This window comes from Oryzias latipes, chromosome 2, assembly GCF_053564925.1.
Source record: "Oryzias latipes strain Hd-rR chromosome 2, Olatipes_Hd-rR_3.1".
Classification (NCBI taxonomy): domain Eukaryota; kingdom Metazoa; phylum Chordata; class Actinopteri; order Beloniformes; family Adrianichthyidae; genus Oryzias; species Oryzias latipes.
This window is the reverse complement of record NC_136238.1, coordinates 10923914-10948499: the sequence shown is the minus strand read 5'-3', so window position 1 is coordinate 10948499 and position 24586 is coordinate 10923914. Positions and strand designations below refer to the sequence as shown.

At 41.5% G+C, this 24586-nt stretch overlaps 1 protein-coding gene across 2 annotated transcripts in view; it reads left to right on the top strand.

The window, feature by feature from the left end:
- cfap221 (cilia and flagella associated protein 221) overlaps nucleotides 1-24586 on the top strand; it is a 45418-nt gene that overhangs the window by 10023 nt on the left and 10809 nt on the right. For both annotated transcript variants that reach the window (XM_023965589.2, XM_078942787.1), the window contains exons 8-19: nucleotides 5656-5773; nucleotides 5953-6079; nucleotides 7063-7159; nucleotides 7360-7447; nucleotides 12964-13053; nucleotides 13527-13622; nucleotides 15890-15959; nucleotides 21920-22011; nucleotides 22153-22233; nucleotides 23933-24040; nucleotides 24126-24272; nucleotides 24366-24451. In XM_023965589.2, coding sequence (XP_023821357.1) covers nucleotides 5656-5773; nucleotides 5953-6079; nucleotides 7063-7159; nucleotides 7360-7447; nucleotides 12964-13053; nucleotides 13527-13622; nucleotides 15890-15959; nucleotides 21920-22011; nucleotides 22153-22233; nucleotides 23933-24040; nucleotides 24126-24272; nucleotides 24366-24451 — 1200 coding nt within the window. The remainder of the gene's footprint in view (nucleotides 1-5655; nucleotides 5774-5952; nucleotides 6080-7062; nucleotides 7160-7359; nucleotides 7448-12963; nucleotides 13054-13526; nucleotides 13623-15889; nucleotides 15960-21919; nucleotides 22012-22152; nucleotides 22234-23932; nucleotides 24041-24125; nucleotides 24273-24365; nucleotides 24452-24586) is intronic.

Below are 24586 nucleotides of genomic sequence, written 5' to 3'. Positions count from 1 at the left end.
TAAAATACACACAAGAAAATATTTGTCCTACAGAGAATATTTATTTTACAGACATGGATATAACACTCCTATTGTGTGTAAAATATTCATATGTACTGTAAACGAATTGTATATTACAGATGTGTTCAGCACACATTTGACCCTCAGTAACTATTTCTGGTATTTTTCCAACTTCAAATTCTGGTGTTTAATCAGTGTTACTAAATGTTGTCTGTAAAGAAATGATCATAAAAATAAAACAAATTATTTTTACTTACATTTTTACCCACTTACTCCAATGTTATTTTTAATAAACAAACATTGAAAAACGTGTTTGGCCTTACTTTTTGAGTCCATGTGTTGATCCTTCTCCACAAAAAGCTCTATGATCTGGTGGAAAAGTTTTCCTTATTTTCCTTTAGTTCATATGAGTTTCTGTTTCTCCCTTTCAATGGAGACAGACGTTCTTAGTCTGTTTCTACAGCACCAGTGTAGCTAAAAAGCAGCTGTCAGCTCACGTCTGCCCCCTGCTGGTGAGGCATGCCTCCCCTGAAGCCTTTTATGCGGGTGTACAGCAGTGTTTCCACCCCACGTCTCTGTTAACATTGAGCCCTACCGTCAGACATGAGGCACAGCGCTGCCGAGCCTCACCCGGAGTTGTCGCTCCGTCTGTGATTGCACAACACTCAAATTTGGCGATTTTAACCTCAGAACCTGTGGAAAACGTGTTGAGTTGTCTGAAAATTTATATTTAACAGATCAGTGGAAAATAATATTTACTTAATTTACCTTTTTCTATTTTAACACTATTCTGACAGGTGAGGCTCTGCCTCACTTGCCTCACCTGACCGCACGTCACTGATCTAGTCTAAAAACAGTCAAAATATACTGTTGGGGCAGTTATTTCAAAGCCGGTAGGGCGGCGATTTTTCCATAAACGATAATCGTTTAATGAAGTCCATTGAGATGAAACCACTTATCTCCTTATCTGACGCTAACGCTACACAATCAAGGTAAACGCGCGTTTCGGACTTGTTCACACATAGCTACGCTGATTATAAAGACTGTTTTCCAGGCTATACGTGCAAAACATGCTGCCACTGAACATGCGTTGAAAGTTAAAACGGTTCAACTTTGAACCATCAGGTCCTGTTTAATTCATACAACTGCCAACTGTTAGAAAATGATTCATGGAGGAGAAATGAATAATGAATTATATGACATCAAGGCCGAATCAGAATTCTTCCACCTACCCTTCCTGCGCCTCCCTACCCCTACATTTAGCCCTCCAAACGAAGACATGTGGAAAAACAGTGTCTTCAAATTCGGACGTTACTGCCACTCAATGACGTCATCAATGTTTGCAGGGCTCGGAAAATACATAACAACATTGTTTGGTAACACTTTATATTAAGATTCCTTAACAAGCTTTGTTAACACATTAACAAGCATTATAAATGAATTTATAGGGTGTTAGCAAGACATTTATTAGTACAATAAGTCTAATAAGGTTTATTAAATTACTTAGTTAACACATTTACAAGCATTATTAGGATGTTTTTAAGATGCTAATGATGCATTTACTGATATTATAGGTGCTAAACAAATGTGTCAATGTTAATAAGCTTAATAAGATTTATTAACAACCTTTGTTAACAAATTAAGAAGTAATATTTTTGTTATTTTTGTTTGGGGTTCTAGTAAGATATTTATTAGCATTATTGACGCCTGACACAAGGGAGCTGGTTTAGCTCGTGCTGGTTTGCGGCGCCTTCCGTCCGTGAAACCAGGGTTCGACTCCGGGCTGCTCCCTGTTCCCTTCTCTACCTCTGTGCCCGTTCCAAGCCCGGTTTGAGAAGGTTGCGTCAGGAAGGGCATCCGGCGTAAAACATTGCCAAATTTACCATGCGACTTGTTCGCTGTGGCGACCCCTGATGGGAGAAGCCGAAAGTGGAAGAAGATTGACGCCTGACACAAGCCTAAGTGTTCATAAGCTTAATAAGTTTTATTAATTAACTTAACAAATTAATAGGCTTTATTAATGTGTCAGATGCTAGTAAGATATTTATTAGCATTATAGATGTCTTGCAAATACCTGAAAGTGTTAATAAGATTTATTAACATCTAAAGTCAGACCATTGTCTTCTAAATCCATATTACTAAACTGCTTATAAGCTTTACAAATGTATTAATTAACTTTGTTAATAGTTTATTAATTGTTTTGCAGCACCTCATCTAAAGTGTGGACGTTTTTTAGCACAAACAACCACAAAGCATAAAGATTGTAAAAAGAAGTTTATGACATTAAAACAGACTAAACATACACAAATCGTTCTGTAAAAGATATATAATAATTTAATTCAGACAAATAATTTTTTTTTAAAAACATATATACTGGTGTTGGATGACTAGCATCATAGCTAATAAGGATAAAGTATTAGCATCTATCCTGAGTGAAACATTCATTGCAAATCCCATCACCAGGAGACAGTTCTCTGCATTCAATGCCAACTGCATTCAACCACTGTTGCCTTGCTTCAAAGTCCACAAGAAAGTTGCACAAGCCAGTAATTTTTGAAGACCGAAGACAATAAACCTACAGGAGCCATGCTAAAGCTAACACGCTAACGACCGACCGGTACAGAATCAAAGATGGGCGGGGCTTTTTTCGTCACCTGTGTGAAAGCAAAGTCTCAGAGGCCATTCAATTGGCTGAAAGTGAGCACGCCTGTTTTGCTGATGAGTTTGATTGACAGATTCATTAGCCAATGGTGACATTAGTTAACCTGCCCATCTTTGATTCATAGATGGGCAGGTTAGAAATTAGAAAAACGGGGAGGAGCCAGAGGGATAGGGGAAGAATTCAGATTTGGTCCATGTCTTTCTTATGTTGTGAAAGAAAAAGTCTGGGGCAAGATTCGCGATATTTGCACCGCTTCCACATTTTGCACCAAGCCTCTTCCAACCGTAGGCAGCGGACATGCGGTAGTAAACAGTAAAAAAAAGTAGAAGCCCCTCCCTGCTAGACCAGTGTGAACACACTAATGTGCTTCCAAAAACCTGTGTTTAGCACGTTTTTAAATGTGTGTCCGGTGTGTCTAGTTTTCTTTATTTCCACCTACAACAGACATCTTCACGGTGAAGCCCTTTCCTCCCCCCGCCTCTTCTTCCTGATTGGTTGTCTGAGTAAACAGCCATACCCAGGTGGTGGTGGTGGGGGGGGCAAAGCAGACACCCAGCAGGGTCCACAGGAAACCTCTACGCGTGCTGATTAGAAGATCTCATTTATATATTTTTTTCCTTTCTTCCTCCGGCGAGCATCAAGCCCAGAGTTGAATCCTGTTCCCATGAGAATGGCGGTGCCATCCATCACGGCGGCTGCCTTCCACCGCTCCGCCTGCTCTTATCTCGGCCCAAAGTTAATAATTCATGGAAATGACTCGGTATCTGGCGCAGTGATATTATGACAGATACGCCTGGCAGTAGGATGTTTAGCATATAAAACACTCTCCTTCTGTTTGTTGTGTCCCCAACAAGCCGATGCGTTGCGAGCATGTGAAGGATGAAGAAAACGTCAGCCCTGTTTCGACCTGACTGGCTCACCTTACAGAGAGATAGTGGCTATTCTTGTCATAAACCGATGATTATCCTGGTAATATCTTAATGAAAGGGCTTCTGCAGTGCATTTCCATCAGCGTAATCCATTTTCTACCTGATGTTATCTAATAAAGACACTTCCAATGGATCCCCTGGTACATCTTCAGGGTTGGAGATGCTCGGAGTCAACTCCCCCGCGTTTTAAAGCTACATTTAGACGCCGGCGTGCTGCGCCGGATTGCATTACCCAGTTTGACGATGTTTCGCCTTCACTTTTACAAAAGGAAAATTGAGATGGGAATAGGGCGGATAATATCTGACAGGTGACCTTATTGCTCAGTCTCCCTGCCACCCCCACACCCTTCAACTCTTCGCTGTCCATATGTCACAAAACAAACAGACCTTATGTCGACTCGTCGAGAGGGGTCAGACAACTTTTCACCTTTTCGCATAGAAAACACTCCAGTTTTCTGTGTTTAATGGAAAGGTTTCATCGTTTGATGATTTTCAAAATCCTTCCTCATTTGAAATGCAAACTTTTCCTCCAGTTATTAAAAAGAAAATTACAATAGTTCAAAGTGAAGACGTAAAATTAATGAAAAAAAGAAGAATAAAACAATAAAAACAAAGCTTTTCCATGTTTTACTAAATGAAACTTGATATAAAAGTATCACCACAGTTCAAAAGCTGGTCGATTAAACATTAGGAGCTATATTTTTCTGTTTCCCACATAGTTGTCGAGGGATTTTGGCTCCTGGTTCTTGATGTCATTCCTTGCCTTCACATTGGTGTTTAAACATTCGTCTATTCATCCAGGATATTTCAGTTGGACCGAAGTCTGTCGCTGCTTCTTAATTTGCACCCAAACATGTCTCCAAATTAGTCAGAAAATGTGACTAAAAAGTCAGTTTCTTGAGGAATTCCTAAGAAACAGTTAACATTTGTAAAAAGGGAGAGTTTAAAACTTAGCGTGAAACATAAACCTATTTATTTTAATTCCAATTAAAGCCAAATTTCACTTAAGTTATTTGTCTGTATATATATATCTATATATATATAGATATATATATATCTATATATATATATCTATATATATATATATATATAGATATATATATATATATGTTACTGTTACTATTGTGATTAATATAAGGGAAGTTTTTTGGCACAAACAAAGCATAAGCATAAAGAGAAAATCGCCTTTTTTAAAATATTAAACAGTTTGTAACTTTTGACAAAGGATCAGCAAATTTAGTGGTAAGTGGTGTAATGTCAGCAGTGTTTTAAAAAAAATATAAACAAATTAATTAATAAAGTAAAATAGCAAAATAAAATATAATCAGAGCTAACTAAGTGACTCTTAGTGTTTTTCCAACCACTAAAAATCCTGATATTTGCTCAAAAATTGAAAATTCCCCTTATAATTCAGTGAACCCCAAGTATGAGTTCTGGTTGTGTTTACTGAGCTCAAATTGGTTTCCTGTGCTACACAGCTCTGACAGATCTGTGATTATGTTTAAGCAGGACTTTAGTAAACTATGAAGCTGACCCGCTTGATGGATTGTTGAAGAATTACGGCGTAAACGAGCTACATGTGGCTCTGGAGCCTCAGTTTGCAGACCCCCGCTCTAATCAGTGAATGGGAACTTATTTACTTGTTGGGAGAGGATGAAAACGCCAATAAGGGTTTTACATCTGGAAGGTTTCGTAACCTGGTATTAAATGAATGCTAACAGATGTGAAAGTTTGAGTTTTTTTGGTACAAAGCTGAAAAAACCATGCAATACCAACAGCTGATCATTTGGGGGCAATGTTGTTCAGTAAGAGCTCAGACCAGAAAAGAAGAAGACAGCTGCTAATCCTCCAACAACCATAAACTGTATATATTTCCATTTCTATCACATACTTTTAAGATTTTCTGTTTTTTTTCTTCCTCTTCTTAATTTAGCCACAAAAACAAAGTCAAACACATGCATGTACAGTAAATGTACACTTAAAGAGGAGCGAGCGTCTTCTCAATCCAACACGATCATCTCAAAGCTGATTTACACTGAATTGATTCTTGTTTCCATGGGACAGCGTTCTGCAGAATCAGCCGAGTCGCACAGATTCAGCTCCTCCAGAACAGAAGGGACTTGCTCCCCTGAAAAGAGACAAAACCAAACGCAGGTCAAGCAAGGAGGCGAGCAAACTGAAGGTGAGATAAAGCTAACATGTAGGGGAAATTTTCAATTACCCCCCCTTTTGTTATTGTTGTTATGAAAAAATTATCCCAAACTGATTGACACTTTGCACATTTTTGTGACAATTTTCCATCTTGAAACTATTTTTAGCCTTTGCCTCACAAGCTTTCCTTTTCTTTGTGTCGCTTTGTAGAGGCTGGGAGATCAGGCGGGTGTTAGGCATGGATTAGCACCTTCCGTGGATGTCTGCACCCCTGCAGGGGTGGCCAGGACGCTCATCAAAGACATCAATAAACCCAACGTTAAAGACCCAGAGAAAGGTCCGTTCATCCTGGAGATTAAAGCCGAGCTGCTCGCAGAAACAACCAGGATGTTTATGTCCTGCAGCAGTCCTGGACTACAGGGATCCGCTTGTTTTCACAATACTGCTTTCAAAAATCACGTACCCGGTGAAAATGAATTTTTGAAATGTTAACACCCCCCCCCCCCCCTCACTGTGATGTCATCATCAAATGAGTGTTAAAAAAAAATGTATGGGGCCAAATTCTCGTATGGGGCTTTAGGAAAAAAAACCCAACATTTCAGAATCTAATAATGAAACCAAAACACATGTTGGGAATATCCAAGTTTGCCAATTTTTACAGTTTCGCACAAATCGGGCAAAGAAAATTTTTGTTTGATTTATCTTTAAGGCTAAATGTTCACAACGACAGTCGAAGTTTTCTTGAACTTTGACCTCAGGAAGAGCCTGCTATCTTGAATTCTGCCCAAAAGTCCCTCCGAAATTAACAAAATTCCTCCGAGGGATCTATTGCCTATTGGGGGGGGGGTTCAAAGTTTGTAGATTTGAACGACGTTAGGATTGCGAGCTTCCAAACTGATGTTCCCTTTGTTGCTCGCCCATTTTTTAACTGGGATATTGTGAAAATTTAACACATGAATCGTTGGCTAAAGCTGAACGAGACAACATGAAGTACAATATGAAAATATCAGGAATGTGGGCGTGGTTAACGAAGAAACGTCTGTTGCCAAGGAAATCCAAAAATGTACTTTTACTGATTCTTCTAAAGATTACATAGATCTGTTCGTCTCCCGCAGGCGACCAAAAAATAAAATGGTTGCTATGGGGATAAAATCAACAGAAAAGCTGCTATTGTCATTTGCAGCTCTGACCAGGGTGGCAAAGACCGAGGTGGAGAGGGAAGGAGATGTTGTAGCCACTTAGTTAGTAGGGGAAAGGCTAAAAGGGGGTAATGAGGGGGCTGCAACTACGCCTCGAACCTTGTTGCTCCTCTGATTGCAGCTGCAACTTGTGACAGTATGGTGGTGCTGCAGAGCAGGCAGGTGAAGGAGAAGGTTCTTCAAGCCAAGAGGGAGGAAGAAGAAACCAAAGAGAAATGGTACTAAAACAAACATTTGTAGACATTCGTTAAGTTTTTCTTTACTAATTCTTGTTTTAAATTCAAATATCCAATTCTAAAACCAACAAGACAGTTCTTATGTGTAAAAAAAGACCCCTTCACGTTTTAATCCATTATTGAATTTTTTTTCTTTTTGCATGTTTATCTCCATAAAACGTGTTCCCATAAAACTCCCACAGCCAGACCCGTCTGGGCACGGATCCCATGTCGGAGCAAACCAGGAAGCAGATCCTGGAGGAAGGAGAAGCAGCTCTGCATGAACTGGCGGTAGGCTCTCCCATTCACTGAGCAGAGAACTCTGCTTTAAAGAACCGCCTCTAGCCGTCTAGTCTGTGACCTTTTTCGTCTTGTTTAGCTGTAATAACACATAACATTTGGGATGCAGTTTTCAAACCCACAGGCTTTGGAGGGTTTGTACATTGTGGTTTCACCTGAGATGAGCAGTTAATAATCCATATATATATATTTATATAAAAACTAAGGATTCTCAGTGAGTTTTGCTCTGATTTTTCTTCTTTATATTTCCTTTCGGGGCAACTTGGCTCTGCCACATTTGTCTGATTTGCAGCAGAATTGGTTTCCTCTGCTGATCGCCTTTGTTTGGCAGGTCTGGAGGCTTACCTGAACTCCAAACATGGTCCATCTGAGAACAGGGGGGGCGGGGTTGTTGTTTGAAAATAAACTCTGGTGTGGTTCAGATCAGCGCGAATGCACACAGAGTAACCCAGAGAGGGTAAAGGACGAAAATCACGTCTAAAGAGAAAAAGAAGCAAACCTAAAGAAATTCAAACCACAGATAAAAAATGTAAAGTATATTTTAGTAGTGAGGAAATTAATTAGTCATTCTTTTGCCTGCAGTAATAAATGCAGAATACATGAAATGCATTTTTTTTCAATCATTCTTGCTTCTTTCAGTGTGAAATTGATCTTAAATTAATTTTTGTATGCTATAAATCATATTTCCAGACAAATCTTAACTCGATTAAATAGTAATAATAATGCCTAATTGGAAGGTAAAAACTCGTTTTAACAGCGTTTTAAACAATAAAATGAAACCAAAAGTTTTTTTCTTCACACTTTTTTTTTACTTATCCCCCTTAGCCCCGCTCAAATGAGAGAAGATGACCAACTTCCGTGTCTTCCGTGTCAAAAACTAATCTTTTTTTTTGTTTAGATTACTTTGAAACCAGGAATCTGTAAAACCATTCAACGTTCCATTCTTTGTATTCTGTCAATACTGTAAAAAAAATAACTTGGATTTCCCTAAAATTCCTCAGATTCTATGTTTTAAAGGATCCATACAGATCCAATCCATACAATCCAGCCAAAGTGTCCTTTAGAAAGGTTTTCATCAACATCCCGCTTAAAAAAATCTTTCTGAAAGTGTGTCAACCCAATATTAAAACTATTTTCATTTTATTCTAGACAACAAAAAAACATGTTTTCATTTGGAAACATATGTTTGCCTACAGTCTTACAGTTCCTACATTTTGGCTACAGTTTCTCACATTTGACTTCATGTTAAACATGTTTCATTTAAACTTGTTTAGTTCTTAATATGAGATTTACTTGGAAACTTAAAAGTTAGTCCGCTTAGGTCAGACACAACACTTCTTCCCAAAGAACCACCTGTTCTTCTTCTGCAGTCCTGGACTACAAGGACCCGGTTGTTTTTTGCAATTCTTCTTTTTTCATTCTGCACTTAAAAACTCCCCAACATTTCTCCCCACCCCCAAAATAGATGACATCACATTACCATGACACCTAAAAGAATAAATATCTGATGGAGCTCAGAACAAATATTTCCAAATCCACTAACGTCGGTGATAGCCAAAGGAAGTTCAAATTTATTATGGGATGGCTTAAATAAAGGCTTGGCGGCCACGTGGTGGCAAAGTGTGAAATTTTGTAATTTTTTTTTTTCCCCTGCAAAATATAGAAAAGAAATGTTGTTATCTTCCCAAAGTTTCACACTTATGCCACCAGGTTAAGTCTACAACTTCAACCAAAGTATTGATGTCCTTTGACCTTGGGAAGAGGCACTTCCTAACTCAGGGGTCCCCAAATCCAGGCCGCCATGTTTTCCAACCAACCTGCCATGGAAGCTCCTTATTGGCTAAACACACCTGATCCAGGTAATGCGTCAAAGTAAACCTTATTGTCAATATCTACCGCACCTTCCGTTCGTGGAACCTGGGTTCGAATCCGGGCTGCTCCCTATTCCCTTCTCTGCTGCTGTGCCGGTCCCAAGCCCAGTTGGATTGAGAGGGTTGCGTCAGGAAGGGCATCCGGCGTGAAAACATTGCCAAGTTAACCATGCAACTCATCCTGGAGGGAGGGTTGTTTCGCTGTGGCGACCCCTGATGGGAAAAGCCGAAAGTGGAAGAAGATCTATAAATGTTTTCACATACATTGAAAATGAAATTCAGTTTCTCTCAAGCTCCAGTCTAAAAAGGGAATTTAACTTCAAATTACAAAATAAAATACAATAAGACGAAAAAATAAAGTGACCATGAAAAGAGAAAATAAAGTGACTGTAAGAAGAAAAATCAGCAGCAAATAAGGCAGAAAACCTACAGGACACCGGCTCTCGAGGCCTGGATTTGGGGACCTCTGTCCTAACTCATCGAGCATCGCATGAAAGCTGCTTGAAAAAAATTGTTAGTTTTAAAATGTGTAGATTTTCAACAGCGCAACACTTGGAGTATTGTTTAAGCAGAATGATACAAAATGGCATACAAAATGAACATATCAAGATGAACAAAAAAACGTCGCCATGGAAATCAAAAACATTTACTTTTAACGATTAATCTGTTTGTCACCCCCAGGCGACCAAAACATAAAATAGTTGCTATGGAGATAAAACCAATAAAAAAGCCACCATTTTAAAAAAAGAGTCCTTTGTTATTAAGTTAATAATCAGCCAGTGAGGGCGGGTCAGAAGGAGGCGGCGGGGGCGGAGGGAGGTATCGCCTGTTTGGCATACAACGGCGATCGCTGCTCTCTTTTTCAGTAACATATTGATCAACGTGACACTAACTGAACTGAAATCATTCTTCTGTATTCCCCAACACGAGTGCCAAAAATAAAACGGCTGCAGCACATTTTGGTTTTTCTGATTTATGATGGAAACGTCGCACTTTTCTACAGCATCCTCAGCTCTGAAGTGCGTGAGTTCCCATCAGTGTTTGATTAACTGAGGGCTCTTACTGACATGTGAGCCACTTCCTGCCTCACCTCCTCCTCTGTTCAGAGCACGCGCATAGAGAAAGAAGGATTTGATGCCACACCGTCTCCGGTTTACAGCTTTATATCGCCTCCCTTTGGGGTTTTACCGGAGCTCTCAGATCCTTTGATGGATCAATTTTTCATCTTTATTAAAAAACCAGAACACAAACACAAAGCGTTTCAGTTCAGTGACATAATTTATAGTTTAGCTGCATATATTTGCCACTCATTGTAATATTAAAGAAAACTGTAAAGCAAAGTTTGTTGCTGAAGCAGCATTTTTTGTTTTCACCTAAAGGATTTGAGTTTATTTACAAAACAAAAAACAATGCAACCAAACGCTCTGCAAAGCTTGTAAATCGATCATATTCTGTAAATCCCTCAAACTAAAGGGAACAAAGCAGATTTTAGAAGGCATTACAATAACAAGTTTTTGCTCAAACTTTTGTTTATTTTTCCTCAATTATTCAAATAAATACATCATAGAATTGGCTTTGCTAAATTTAAGTGTTTATGTCCTTGACTGAATGCAAGCGAGAAAAAAAATAACTAAACGACTTAAAAAAACAAACAAAAATTTTATCAAATAAAACCAGAGACTCCAGATAAAGTTGAATAAAATGAAACTACTAAAAGAAAATGGCAGAGGTAGGGCGGTGTCCCCTCAGTACGAAGCATTTGCTTCTGGATCTGTGACTGTAAAGCACTTTGGGCTTAAAACAAGGTGAAAAAACGCTACAGAAGCATACGACCTTTAGCATTTACAAAGGTAAACTTTGGTCTTTGTCATAGTGATGGATACATAAGTGTGTAAAAGTGGCAGACAGAAATCAGATGTAAAAACTAAATGTAAAGACTAAACGAAATACAGTCAAACAAATATTTTGAGACTTTGGGCTACATCCAGTGGGTGTCGACGCAGCGAGTCTTCTGGTTCCATTTGGGATTCGCACATTTTGGATTTTGACCATGGTTCTACGTTGAATGCATTTTCACAAAAACACTGGATCGCATTATGGTTAACACAAAAACAAAAACAAATGACGCATTAAAATAAAACCGAGAGGACACCTAGGTTAACATTTCCTACTGATTTGAGGTCATTTTGAGGTAAAAAAAAAAAAACAAGCAGCTGTTGTAGCTTTATCTCCACGTGTCTTGGTCCCTCCTCAGAAGTGTAATGTGAAAGTAAACCAAAACCAGACAAATGTTCATATTGTGTTTGAGCCATTCTGCTTGCATTTAAACCATGTCTGTCTACTTGTCTACCTGTCTGTCTGCCTACCTGTCTGTCTGTCTGTCTGCCTACCTGTCTGTCTGTCTGTCTACCTGTCTGTCTGTCTGTCTGTCTGCCTACCTGTCTGTCTGTCCGTCTGTCTGTCTGCCTACCTGTCTACATGTCTGTCTGTCTGCCTACCTGTCTGTCTGTCTGCCTACCTGTCCGTCTGTCTGCCTACGTGTCTGTCTGTCTGTCTGCCTACCTACCTGTCTGTCTGTCTGCCAACCTGTCTGTCTGTCTGCCTACCTGTCTGTCTGTCTGCCAACCTGTCTGTCTGTCTGCCTACCTACCTGTCTGTCTGCCTACCTACCTGTCTGTCTGCCAACCTGTCTGTCTGTCTGTCTGCCAACCTGTCTGTCTGTCTGCCTACCTGTCTGTCTGTCTGCCAACCTGTCTGTCTGTCTGACTACCTGTCTGTCTGCCTACCTACCTGTCTGTCTGCCTACCTGTCTGTCTGTCTGCCTACCTGTCCGTTTGTCTGTCTGCCTACCTGTCTGTCTGTCTGCCTACCTACCTGTCTGTCTGTCTGCCTACCTGTCTGTCTGTCTGCCTACATACCTGTCTGTCTGTCTGTCTGCCTACCTGCCTGTCTGTCTGCCTACCTGTCTGTCTGTCTGCCTACATACCTGTCTGTCTGTCTGTCTGTCTGTCTGCCTACCTACCTGTCTGTCTGTCTGTCTGTCCGTCTGTCCGTCTGTCCGTCTGTCCGTCTGTCCGTCCGTCCGTCCGTCCGTCCGTCCGTCCGTCCGTCTGTCTGTCTGCCTACCTGTCTGTCTGTCCGTCTGTCTGTCCACCTGTCTGTCTGCCTACCTGTCCGTCTGTCTGTCTGCCTATCTGTCTGTCTGCCTACCTGTCTGTCTGTCTGCCTACCTACCTGTCTGTCTGTCTGTCTGCCTACCTGTCTGTCTGTCTGTCTGTCTGCCTACCTGTCTGTCTGTCTCTGTCTTTCTGCCTGTCTTTCTGTCTGCCTGCCTGCCTGTCTATATGTCTACCTGTCTGTCTGTAATGAAGATGTTGCTGTTTTCTTGATCTTCTCACTCAGCAGTTCAGGCTGGAGAAATAATTGTGTTGCCTTTGCGGTTCAGTAGTCCGTGCGGTCTCAGGTAGATTAAATTGGTCGTGTTATGCGCAGCTCTCAGTCTTCTCTGGACGTTTGTTAAATGCTGGAGCCACTGGTCACCAGGTGCAAGCTGTTTGAGAATTGTTCTGACCTTTTCTGATGTGTTTCTCTTGATAACTGAGCCTCACCTTTGCTTCCCTACTTATTGTGTTGCAGCGTAAAAGAGGAGATGCAGAGCCGGCTGAAGACTTTGCTCCTGAAGAAACCATACTTTCATCCGGAAGGGTGCTTCGTGAAGCAGAACAGGTTTGCTTCGGTGATCTTTGATTCATTTACACATGAGGAATTCCCCTGCTACACTGGTCTTACCATAACCCCTGACCCTGAGATAACAATCACATCCCTGCATTCTCTGACCTGGTTGTAGTTCCTGCCTCGCAGTTTCTTTCATCCTCAGAAGAACTGTTCAAAATCGATGGGTTTTTGCCCCGAGGGGAGTTTATTGTTCACTGAGGTCATTTATTATTATTATTTATGATAGTCCTGGGGATCCTCGAACAATAAACAGCCAATTATAAGTGTGTGGAATCAAAATTCTCCACCTTGCTGCTCAAGCGAACCTTTTAAACCAGTTATATACAAATTGCCCTTAAATTATACCACGCTTGAATACACTTTACAATAAAAATCCAACACTTTTTCATCTCTTAGGACTACTTGTGCTCTTATAATTATTTATATATGAGCATTTCTGGTCTATAATGAATTTCTGCTTGTAGGTTCCTGAGGGGTTTTCGTCCTTCCAGTTTCTTAGCCCTGTTCCATGGGAGCTAAGCCTCAGACTTCTGCGACTGTTTCAGCAGGCAGCCCACAAGGTACATGCGATAAAACCCCACTCCCTGTTCCCGGTGGTTCTCTGATCCCGTCGTTCTGCTTTGGCCACGTGGAAAACTCAGCTGGGGCCTTAATACCGGTGCGCTCGGCAATTTTCGTGTTTAAGGAGATTGAGATTGGTAGATAGTTCACGGCATGCAACCACACAAAGAATCGTAACACTTCTTTTGACTCCGTTTTTCTGTGTAAATCACATACAAAGGCTTCATCTCAGTTCACAAAACAACAGCAATACATACTGTACACCCCGCAGTCATTCAAACTTCGGGACTGTGAGTCAAGAATTTTAAATGCAATGCATTTGAAAAATCTAGACTAAAATTAACCAACATGCTAGGATTTGAACCTCACGGGTTTGAACGCCGGCTGGCACCTTTCTTTGTGTAGTTTAAATGTTCCTTGCATGTTTTGTTTGGGGACTCCGGCTTCCTCCACAGTCACTAAACATGCTAATAAAGGGTGACTATTAATTGTCTCTAATGCTACATTCACATCGGCAACACGTGTTCAAGCGGCCATGTCTAATGAAAAGTCTATGTAAATGTGCGTATATGCACTTTTGGGGCTTCCGCATCCATAACTCACACTATCATGAGCGGGTTCAGAAGATGGTTGGATGAATGGGCCATTCTATTATCATTGGACTGAACCTACTGGATTAAAGATGGTAAAGATGTTAAATATTAGCTTTTGATGCTTTTCACCCCCAAATTTTCCAGAAAAATTTGGATCATTTATATTGTTCAAAAACAGACCAGAGAGAGACATTTTGTTAATTAACCCTTTAAGAACCGTAGCTTTAGCTCCAGTGTTTTTCTATATTTGGGTTTAATGCTGTTTTATTTTTGTAAACGTCTTTGTGGTTTTATTCTGTAAAAAGTGCCAACTAAACAAAAAATGTACTTACTTACTTACATGAAAACGTACCATCATGCATCGTACCAAAATCTTCAATTTTTTCTTTCCAAACTTTGTCAGCTTTTTCATCCACAATATTCTGTTACAGTATTTTTGGACTCATATTTATATATATGGACCAGAAAAAATGTAATTATACATGAACAAATAACAGAACGTAGAATGTAATTACAAAGTAAACCAGAAAAGGCAAAAATAAAAATAAAAATACTCTCCCACCCAATCCACCCTGGGCTCTAAAAACAGATAAAGGAACATCAGAAAAGAAAAAGGAATAATTGATAACAGTCTCCATTTCTCACATCTAGGTCTTCAACCCTCAGGGGTAAATGTTTTCACATATTCAATAAGGGGGTGCCACGTCACCGAAAATTTTTGTTGTGTTGATTTTTGGGATCTGAGCTTTTCCAAAGGCAGGAAGGAAAGTAACTCTTTTAACCATTGGGAGACCGACGGAGCTTTGTCAGATTTCCAGTTGAATAAAATCCGTCTACGTGCGAGTGGAGTGGCAAATGCAATGGCATTTTCCTGGGATCTGTTTGCTTTATGTTGAGGTGTCATAATTCCAAAAATACCAATCCGAAAGTCAGGTGTCAATTCTTTTCCATAGATACGGGATAGGACCTTAAATATATTTCCCCAGTACTTGTGAAGATTGGGGCAGGACCACATCCTGTGGCCCTCAGTAGCTGGTACATGTCTGCATCTTGGGCAGGCAGGATTGGCACCTGGAAAAGTCTCTTGTATAATGGAGACGGTGGAGTATTTTGAATAGAATTAGACCGTGACGAACTGTGTACACGAGTCAGACAGGATTCCCACTCCTCTTCCGACTTCAATTATTTTTTACACCATGGATGATGGGAATTTGATTCTTAAGGTGGAGGAATTTATTTACTTTTCTAGGCAAAACAGTCATATTTCAAGGACAAGTTTCATCACAACTTTGCAGGCAAACACAAGAAGGTCAACACAAATATGACACTTTTGCAAAGACGTGCACTACAAATTAACAGCTGCAGTTCCCCAATGATGTTTTCAGTGTAAATTCATGGCCAAGTCTGTTTCATCAGATGAAGGTTTGACTTGATTTTTGCTGCTAATCTGAAAAGTACGACAGGACACACGTTTTTTCCGGTTGGAATGTCATTTTACCAGGAGGAGGGGCCTCATCTCTGTAACTCCTTAAAGAGCCAGAAAAAAAAGACTTACCGGTAAATGCCAGAAGACCGATGCAACCCGGCTGAACCGACATCCCCAGACTGACAACTCTCTAGAGATCACGAGTATGAGTGACTGGTGAAACGGTTTCTTCACCTCTCTCTTCCAGATCGTTATCCAGTGTCGGGTGAGGAGGAGACTGGCCTGTTTGAGGAGGAATCTTCCCTCAATACAGAAAGGTTTGAGATCATCTTTATACTACTGTTTACAACGATACGCTTTCATCAGGATTCGGTACAAACCTCGACTTTTGGGTCACAGTTTTGTTTCGGTTTGCTAAATCATTTGTGTATTATTCAGAAAATTAGCAAGTAACAATGAACAAAATCCTTTCAGTTGACTCACACTAATACAGTCAGGACCGTAAATATTTGGACAGAGACACATTCTTTCTAATTTTGTTTCTGTACATTACCACAGTGAATTTTAAATAAAACAACTCAGATACCATTAAAGTGCAGACTTTCAGCTTTTATTCCATGGGATGAAGAAAAAGATTGCATAAAAATGTGAAAAACTAAAGCATTTTTGCATTCACCTGGATCTGCGCAGACAGTCTGTCTCTGAACACCTCAGAATTCATTGGGCTGCTTCTGTCCTGTGTCACGTCATCAATAAACACTAGTGTCCCAGTGCCACTAGCAGCCATGCACGCCCAGACCATCACACTGCCTCCACCGTGTTTTACTGATGATGTAGTGTGCTTTGGATCATGAGCTTCTCCACGCCTTCTCCATACTTTTCTCTTGCCATCATTCTGGTAGAGGTTGATTTTGGTTTTATCTGTCCAAAGAATGTTTTTCCAGAACTGTGCTGGCTTTTTTAGATGCTTTTTAGCAAAGTCCAATCTAGCCTTCCTGTTCTTGAGGCTTCTGGGTGGCTTGCATCTTGCAGTGTACCCTCTGTATCTACTTTCATGCAGTCTTCTTTTGATGGTAGACTTGGATATTGATACGCCTACCTCCTGGAGAGTGTTGTTCAGTTGGTTGGCTGTTGTGAACGGGTTCGTCTTCACCATAGAAATGATTCCACTGTTGACCACTGTTGTCTTCCGTGGACGTCCAGGTCTTTTGCGTTGCTGAGTTCACCAGTGCTTTCTTTCTTTCTCAGGATGTACCACACTGTTGATTTTGCCACTCTTAAAACTGTAGCAATTTCTGGCATGGTTTTTTTCTGTTTTCTCAGCTTAATGATGGCTCCTTTCACCTGCATGGAGAGCTCCTTTGACCGCATATTGTCTGTTCACAGCAAAATCTTCAAAATGCAAGCATGAGTCCTCTAATCAACTCCAGGCCTTTTATCTGCTTCACTCATAATGACATAACAAGGGAATTGCCCACACCTGCCCATGCAATGGCATGGAAGTCAATTGTCCAAATACTTAGGAGCCCATGAAATAAAGGGATTGTTTTTAGTAAATGCTTTAGTTTTTCACATTTTTATGCAATCTTTTTGTTCAACCCATAGAATAAAAGCTGAAAGTCTGCACTTCAATGGCATCTGAGTTGTTTTATTTAAGATAAGATAAAATAGATAAGCTTTATTGTCATTGTATAATCACACTTGGTACAACAGTATAATGAAATTGCAAACTGTTCCCATTGGTGCAAAGAGAAATAAGAAAACAACAATCATCTCACACACAAAAAAGTATGAAAAAATATATACATATATAAATTTATATTTACACAAATATATAAACAAATATACAAATATGCAAATGCACACCAGGTGTATATACAGACTCTACATTCCTCCTTCCCCTAGAGAGACTAAACCATGAGTATGTGTGTTCATGAGGGTTATTGCTCTATTGTAAAAACTGTCTCTGAGTCTGCTTGTCCGTGATCTCAGCACCCCTAGTCTTTTTCCAGAGGGCAACCATTTAGACACCTGGGTGTGTGCAATCTTTCATGATATTGCGTGCCCTCCCAAGACAGCGAGTGCTGTAGAGGTCCTTCAGTGAGGGAAGAGGGTAGCCGATGATCTTTTGGGCAGTGTTTTTGACCCTCTGTAGAACCTTCTTGTGTGCCATGGTGCAGCTTGAAAACCACACAGAGATGCAGTATGTTAGTACACTCTCAATGGAGCAACGGTAGAAGGCAACCAGCAGCTCTCTCTTCAGGTTGACCCTCCTGAGGATCCTCAGGAAGTGAAGACGCTGCTGTGCTTCTTTCACTACCTCTGTAGTGTTTGAGCTCCATTGGAGGTCTTCATCAATGTGCACACCAAGGTACTTGAAGCTTGGCTCTCTCTTCACACCCTCCCCATTAATGACAATGGACTGCAGATCACTTCTCTTGCTTTTGAGGTGTTTAGGACCAAATTGTTGTGCACACCACCCCACCAGCCTCTGGATCTCATCCCCGTATGCCGTCTCATCACCACCAGAAATAAGCCCCACCACCGTTGTGTCATCGGCAAACTTAATGACTGCATTGTCTGGGTGTGTGCTGACATAGTCATATGTGTACAGTGTGTACAGCAGAGGACCCAGCACACAGCCTTGTCGGGAGCCGGTGTTTAAATTCAAGGCTGTGGAGAGATGAGGACCCACTCTGACTCTCTGTACTCTGTCAGAGAGGAAGTCTCTGATCCAACAGCAAGTGGTGAGAGGAAGTCCAATATCCAACAATTTTGCTGACAACAGTCTGTCTATCTATCTAGTATTGTATTAAATGCAGAGCTAAAGTCAACAAAGAGGAGCCTAGCATAACTCCCTTGTGTTTCCAGGTGGGAAATGGTGGTGTGGAGCACTGTGACGACGGGGTCCTCTGTTGATCTGTTAGCTCTGTATGCAAACTGTAGTGGGTCGAGTGTGGGTGGGAGGTAGGACATGACGTGACGTCGGACCAGTTTCTCAAAACATTTCATCATGACAGGTGTCAGAGCTACTGGTTGGTAGTCGTCGAAGCTGCTGATGGAGGACGTTTTTGGCAGCGGGACAATTGTGGCTGACTTCAGGGATGGTGGAATGTAGGACTGAGACAGTGATGAGTTGAAAATGTTGGTGAAGACCCCAGCCAGCTGATATGCGCACTCCCTGAGGACCTTCCCAGTCACACCATCTGTTCCCGCGGCCTTCCTGGGGTTCACTGCCCTCAGCATACACCTCACTTCATGCTCCTGCACTGTGAGAGTGAAGCTGCTGCAGTCTGAAGTATGGGCTTCAGCTGTCCCAGGTCTATCCACCTCGAAGTGTGCCAAGAAGTGGTTTAACTCCTCTGTGAGCACAGCATCGCCCACAGCCGTCATGGTGTTACAGGGCTAGTGGTTGGTAAGGTGCTGGACCCCTGCCACACCTGTCGTGTGTTGTTGTCTCTGAAGTGGTCCTCAATCTTCCTCTTGTAAGCTGCCTTGGCCTCCCTGATGCCTCCTTTAAGGCTCGCCCTGGCTGCGCTTTGTCACCGCATCTGAAGGCAACATCACGATGTTTCAGCAGGACCTGGACCTCTTTAGTCATCCAGGGTTTCTGACTGGAGTACACCCTGTGACCTTTGACCACGGTGACGTTGTCAACGCAGAAGTTGATGTAAGAGAGCACGGATGAAGTGTGCTCCTCAAGGTCCTGGTGTGCGAACACATTCCAGTCTGTGTCCTCAATGCAATCCTGCAGCTGTTGTGAAGCGCCGTCCAGCCATGTTATTACAGTCTTTGTCACTGGAGGGGCTCTCCTCCTGACGAGGGTGTATGCTGGAATCACCGACAAGGACGTGTGATCAGACAAACCCAGATGTGGTAGAGGGGTTGCTCTGTAGCCTTTCTGGATGTTGCTGTAGGCTTTGTCCAGTGTGTTTGCACCCCTTGTTGCGCATTTAATGTGCTGATCAAATTTGGGGAGTACTGACCTTAAATCAGCATGATTGAAGTCCCCAGCTATAATATGCACTGCGTCAGGATGAGAGTTCTGCTGGGTGTTTATTGTGTTGTGGAGGACCTCCATGGCTACGCTAGCATTAGCATGGATAAGGCCGTTACCATGACGGCGGTAAACATTTGGAATGTAGAAGGGTCTGCATTTAACAGTCAGATAGATATTCCACATCTTGGGAACAGTAGCCGTCTACCGTTGTTGCATTTCTGCACCAGTTGTCGTTGATGTAGACGCATAGCCCCCCTCCTCTGCTCTTACTGGAGTCCCCGTTCCTGTCGTGGCGGTAGGCCGTGAGGCCTGCTAGCTCAATAGCCGAGTCCGGTATGGAGGGATTCAGCCAAGTCTCTGTGATTAATACGACGCAGCAGTCGCAGAAACACTTGTTGGTTGCATTGTTCAGCCTCAGTTTGTCAATTTTGTTCAAAATGGATCTGGTGTTGAGGGGAAAAGGCTGGGGAAAAGGTTGGGGAGCGGCGGCTTAAATGGTTGTCTCCTTTGCCGCGCTATTGGGCCACCCCTGCAGCCTCGTTTTTGCTTCCTTTGTTTTCGCTTCTTCTTGGGCTTGCCGCAGGGGAGAACCATCCACGGAGATCCCTGGGGTCTCGCTATGCCCTCTGGAATGTCGTGGGAGCGGTGGAAGTCAGATGAAATTATCCTTTCACAGCGCAAACCCAAGCTCAGAAGAACCTGACGACTGTATCTGTACTGTGCCCAACATCCCATGTTTCCAAAGAGTAGAACACCAAACCAAACACACACACAAGGAAAAAAAAGAAAAGAAAAAAGAAAAGAAAGCTCCGGTCGTGAGGAGCAGTGAGCCGCTGCGTCTGTGCGCGCCGCCGCCATTACGCCATTCAGTAATGGCGTAAAATTCACTGTGGTAGTGTACAGAAACTAAATTAGAAAGAATGTGTCTCTGTCCAAATATTTATGGTCCTGACTGTACTGCGTTCCCGCCGAATGCGATTCGGGTGTCAGGGGTATTGAGTTTCAATTTTAAGTCAATGTACAGACACGATCTGGGGACGGCGTCGGTGCAGCAGCAGGGCGTTTTAGGTGTCGCAGCGCGTCTAGAGTGAAAATGTTTGAATTTTGGCGAGGTCGACGCATCAGATAATCCGTTTTGGGCACATGATATGTTCAGTGACTCAGTCTGCGAGTGAATTGCAAATCCAATATGGAGGAACCATGCGAGTATTCTCGTCCTGATCTTCCATCCATTTTCTTAACCTACTTTATCCCTTACGGGGCTGCCAGAGCCTATCCCGGCTGCTGCTGAGCAAAGGCGGATACACCCAGGACAGGTTGCCAACCTGTCGCAAGACCCAAAGGGCTGGACCGAGCGAGCTCGCTACACCCGACCACAGGGAGGCTGACTTGCAGGCAGAGAGACGCTGTGGCATGGGGAAGCATTCTGCTCGGGCCTCCAGAACTTTATGACGTTTTCTTATTTGCATTGAGTCAATATCAAACAGATCCTTTAAGTTATTCTTATTTTTCCCCTCTCTGACTAATGGGGGACAGGAAATCTCACGGAGACTTGCAAGTAGCTGCTGAAACCAGCTGTCATTCAAACACAACTCCAGCTGCTGGGAGAGAGTCTGAATGATCTCATGACCCCAGACATGGAAGCTTTTGATGCTTTACCAATGCTTTTGTGTTTTTTTTAAGATAAATAAATCCAATCTTTAAGCGTCCTCTGTGTCTTCCATTCATTGCAAATGAGATAAACTCAGACAGACACGGCTCCATGTCGCCTTCAGGCTAAAACATCTGGCAGTAGCTCTTCCCACACGCGTCTGGGGCGTCGGGCTTATGAACACCTTTATGGACAGGCCTGGAGAAGCAAATTTGATGCGCGTCAAAAGAGAAGCGTCCGACGCAAATGTGATGTGCGAATCGCGTTTGGTGTGAGCCTGATATAATGTAATAAAACCATTAAAAAACGACATCCTTCCTAAATGAAGCACAATTGTTTTAGAATCAGAAGTACTTTATTGATCCCAAACATTGGAAATTTGTGCGTTACAGTAGCATTGTAATCATGAAAAAATAAATAAATAATTGTAAAAAAGAAGGTGGTATGATTTAATTTAATGTTTGACACTTTCAACGGAAACATACTGATAGGCAGCATGTTTCGGTTATTGGTGTACCATACGCTTCAGTTTTAAATCGAGAATTGCGGCATCCCTAATAGTTACTAAGACGACACATTTAGTCAAATTTCTGTAAAAACTAATTTTCATGCATTCTTTGCTTCAGCTGCAGAATCAAACAAGGGGTCCTTTCAGATTCCTCCAGACAAAGTGTTTCCTCCGTCCCTCTTGGTCTTCTCCGGTGAGGACGATCCTTTGGTGAGCGAAGTTTTACCCCCCAAAACCAGGCTATAAAAACATGCTTTGAGCTCCGAAAGCACCATGAGTCAGAGATCCCTCTGTTTGATCAAGTCCTTCAGTCCTCAGACAACAAATCATTTGTTTTCTTGACATTTTCAGACTTTCAGTAATTTAGCGCCAGAACCGGTGGACGCCATCAACGTGACCGCGGCGACACGTGTCCCTTTCTTCCAACTTCAAGTAGGTACCAACCGACTGCAGCTGTGTTCCTGACACATAGAAATTAGCAGGTCTCAATTCGATGTTATGAACCCGTAAAAATACCCATTTATTTACTTCACCGGCCTCATTCTGGAAGGTTTCGGGCTGCCAAAGCCGCTCCCAGCTGACATTTGCCAAAAGGCAGTGCAGACACTTATCAGGATGCCAGTGCCTCACAGAAACAGACAGCCATATGTTCTCACACTCCAACCAGGTTAGCATCACCAATTAACTCCAGCCGCATGTCTGTGGACAGGAGCAGCTCCACACCAAGATCCCAGCCGGGCTTCCCAACATTGTCAGCTTTTAATCCTCCGTTAAATCCCTCACTTGTTCTTCTTTTATTTAATGTTTGCTTCTGTTGTCTTTTTGTGTTTATTTTCCGACCTGCAGGATTTATCAGGAAACTCTAGAGGCTCGACTTCTTTATCTACAATAAAATGCCACAGATTTCCATCATCATTAACATGCTGTCATGTAAGATAAACATGTCGGTCACCGCCTGAGGGGAAAAGTTGTTTTCCTGGATTTGGTGCTTTTCCTTTAACGTGAAAAAATTGTTTTTTTTTAATAGTGTTTCCTATATACAGACAAATAAAATAGTAACAAGCGACCTTCACTTTGTGCTGTTCTACCTCCATTTAGCCGATTTAAGACACATTCATTTGTCAGCTCAGTATTTTCAAGCGAAATGTTCAGTATTTAATTGTTTCCACAATTTATGTTATACTTAAAAAAAACACCTGGAAGGCGGAAAAACCTAAACGTAAATCTAAATGGAGAGCAAACTATTAAGTAAATAAAACTAATGGGTAAACAGTTGACTTCGGGGAAATCTGCACTTCACAAATAACCACTAGTCTGCTCATCCAGCGATTTAAGTTGGATAAAAAAAACTACAAACATTTAAGCAATGATAATAAAGAGAAAAATAATTTCTTTTTAATTTTTTTCTCTTGTAAAGATGGATTATAGTGGGAATGTTGTCAATCATTCACACTATAATCCAGCTTTACAAGAGAAAAAAATTGTTTTATGGACTTTTTTTTTTGTTCTGTGGTTGGCGTTTAAATTTATGACAAACTTGGCTTGTGGTGGATTTTTTATAGACTTTATTTTGTTTGATATTTAATCTCCAGATTGTGCAAAAACAAGGAGTGTCACAGGCAACAAAAGTATTTTCCTATATTGTGGGAAAATATAAAAAAAAAGCCAGATTTCACAACTTGCTACATAATGGACGTAGGTCCTGTGGCCATCTTGTAATGACTTTAAAACTTCCTTTAGAAACCCCCGACACCTATGTTTTGTTTTCGTTTGTGTATTTTGAACTATTTTTGTGAGCCCCATAACAGATTTTGGCCGCATATTTTTTTTTGGACAGTTTTGCCCCCTGTGATGTCATCATTTTTTAGGGGGTGGTTGGTTATGCCTGAAAATAATTTTCACCGGGTATTGATTTTTTGAGGATACGGCAGGGATGGAACCTTTTATTTAAAGGTGCAGCAAGACAGAGGAGATGCAAAGACAATCTGGTCTGTGCAGTCCAGGGCCAGAATAATACTTTATATGATCTTTTTTATTATTATTATTAATTGTTATCATAATGTTTTTCCTTTATCATAGAATTGTCACGTCATCTTTTTTTTATGGTTGATTCACTTGAATGTCTGTCCAGGTTCCTCAGCACTACAAGCTCATGGGCTACCGACCCGTTTCATTATGGGATGCTTTTCATTCCTACGTTCCAACAACTTTGGCCAGGCCACTTCGCTCTGGATCTCCGGTAACCTGAGCTCCAAACCTTTGCTGATGTTCTATTTCTTTTATTTTGTAACGACATTAATAAATTGGATTTTGAATTTTCATAGATTGAAGCCCAGAATTCCGAGTTAGTGGAGCTCAAAGGAATGCAGAAGGAACTGACAGATCCAGCAGACGAGGAAGCGCTTGCTCTTTCTTTCAGGGCTCCGGACGCTCTGACCAGACCTCTCGCCGTAAACCCGCTCAGAATTTTCGTAAGGCTTTCATCATATAGATACAATCTTCATTATTGCATTTTTATTTGCACATGTCTGCTAGCTTATTTGTCTCATTATGTTTTGGTTCAGAATCCAGCACCTGGTCTTCAGGCTTTCAAGCCTGTCCCAAAATTCCTTGAGAGCGATCTGGAGTTTTATCTCTGTCCTTTACCAAGGTAAACTCATAGTTTTTAAAAATTAGTAACTTTCTTCTTCTTCTTTTTTTTTTATGACATTTTTGTGTAAAGATGTAAAAGTCTACTCGCATTTTGTGTCATTTTAGTTTTTACAAACACAATCTTTGATCAACA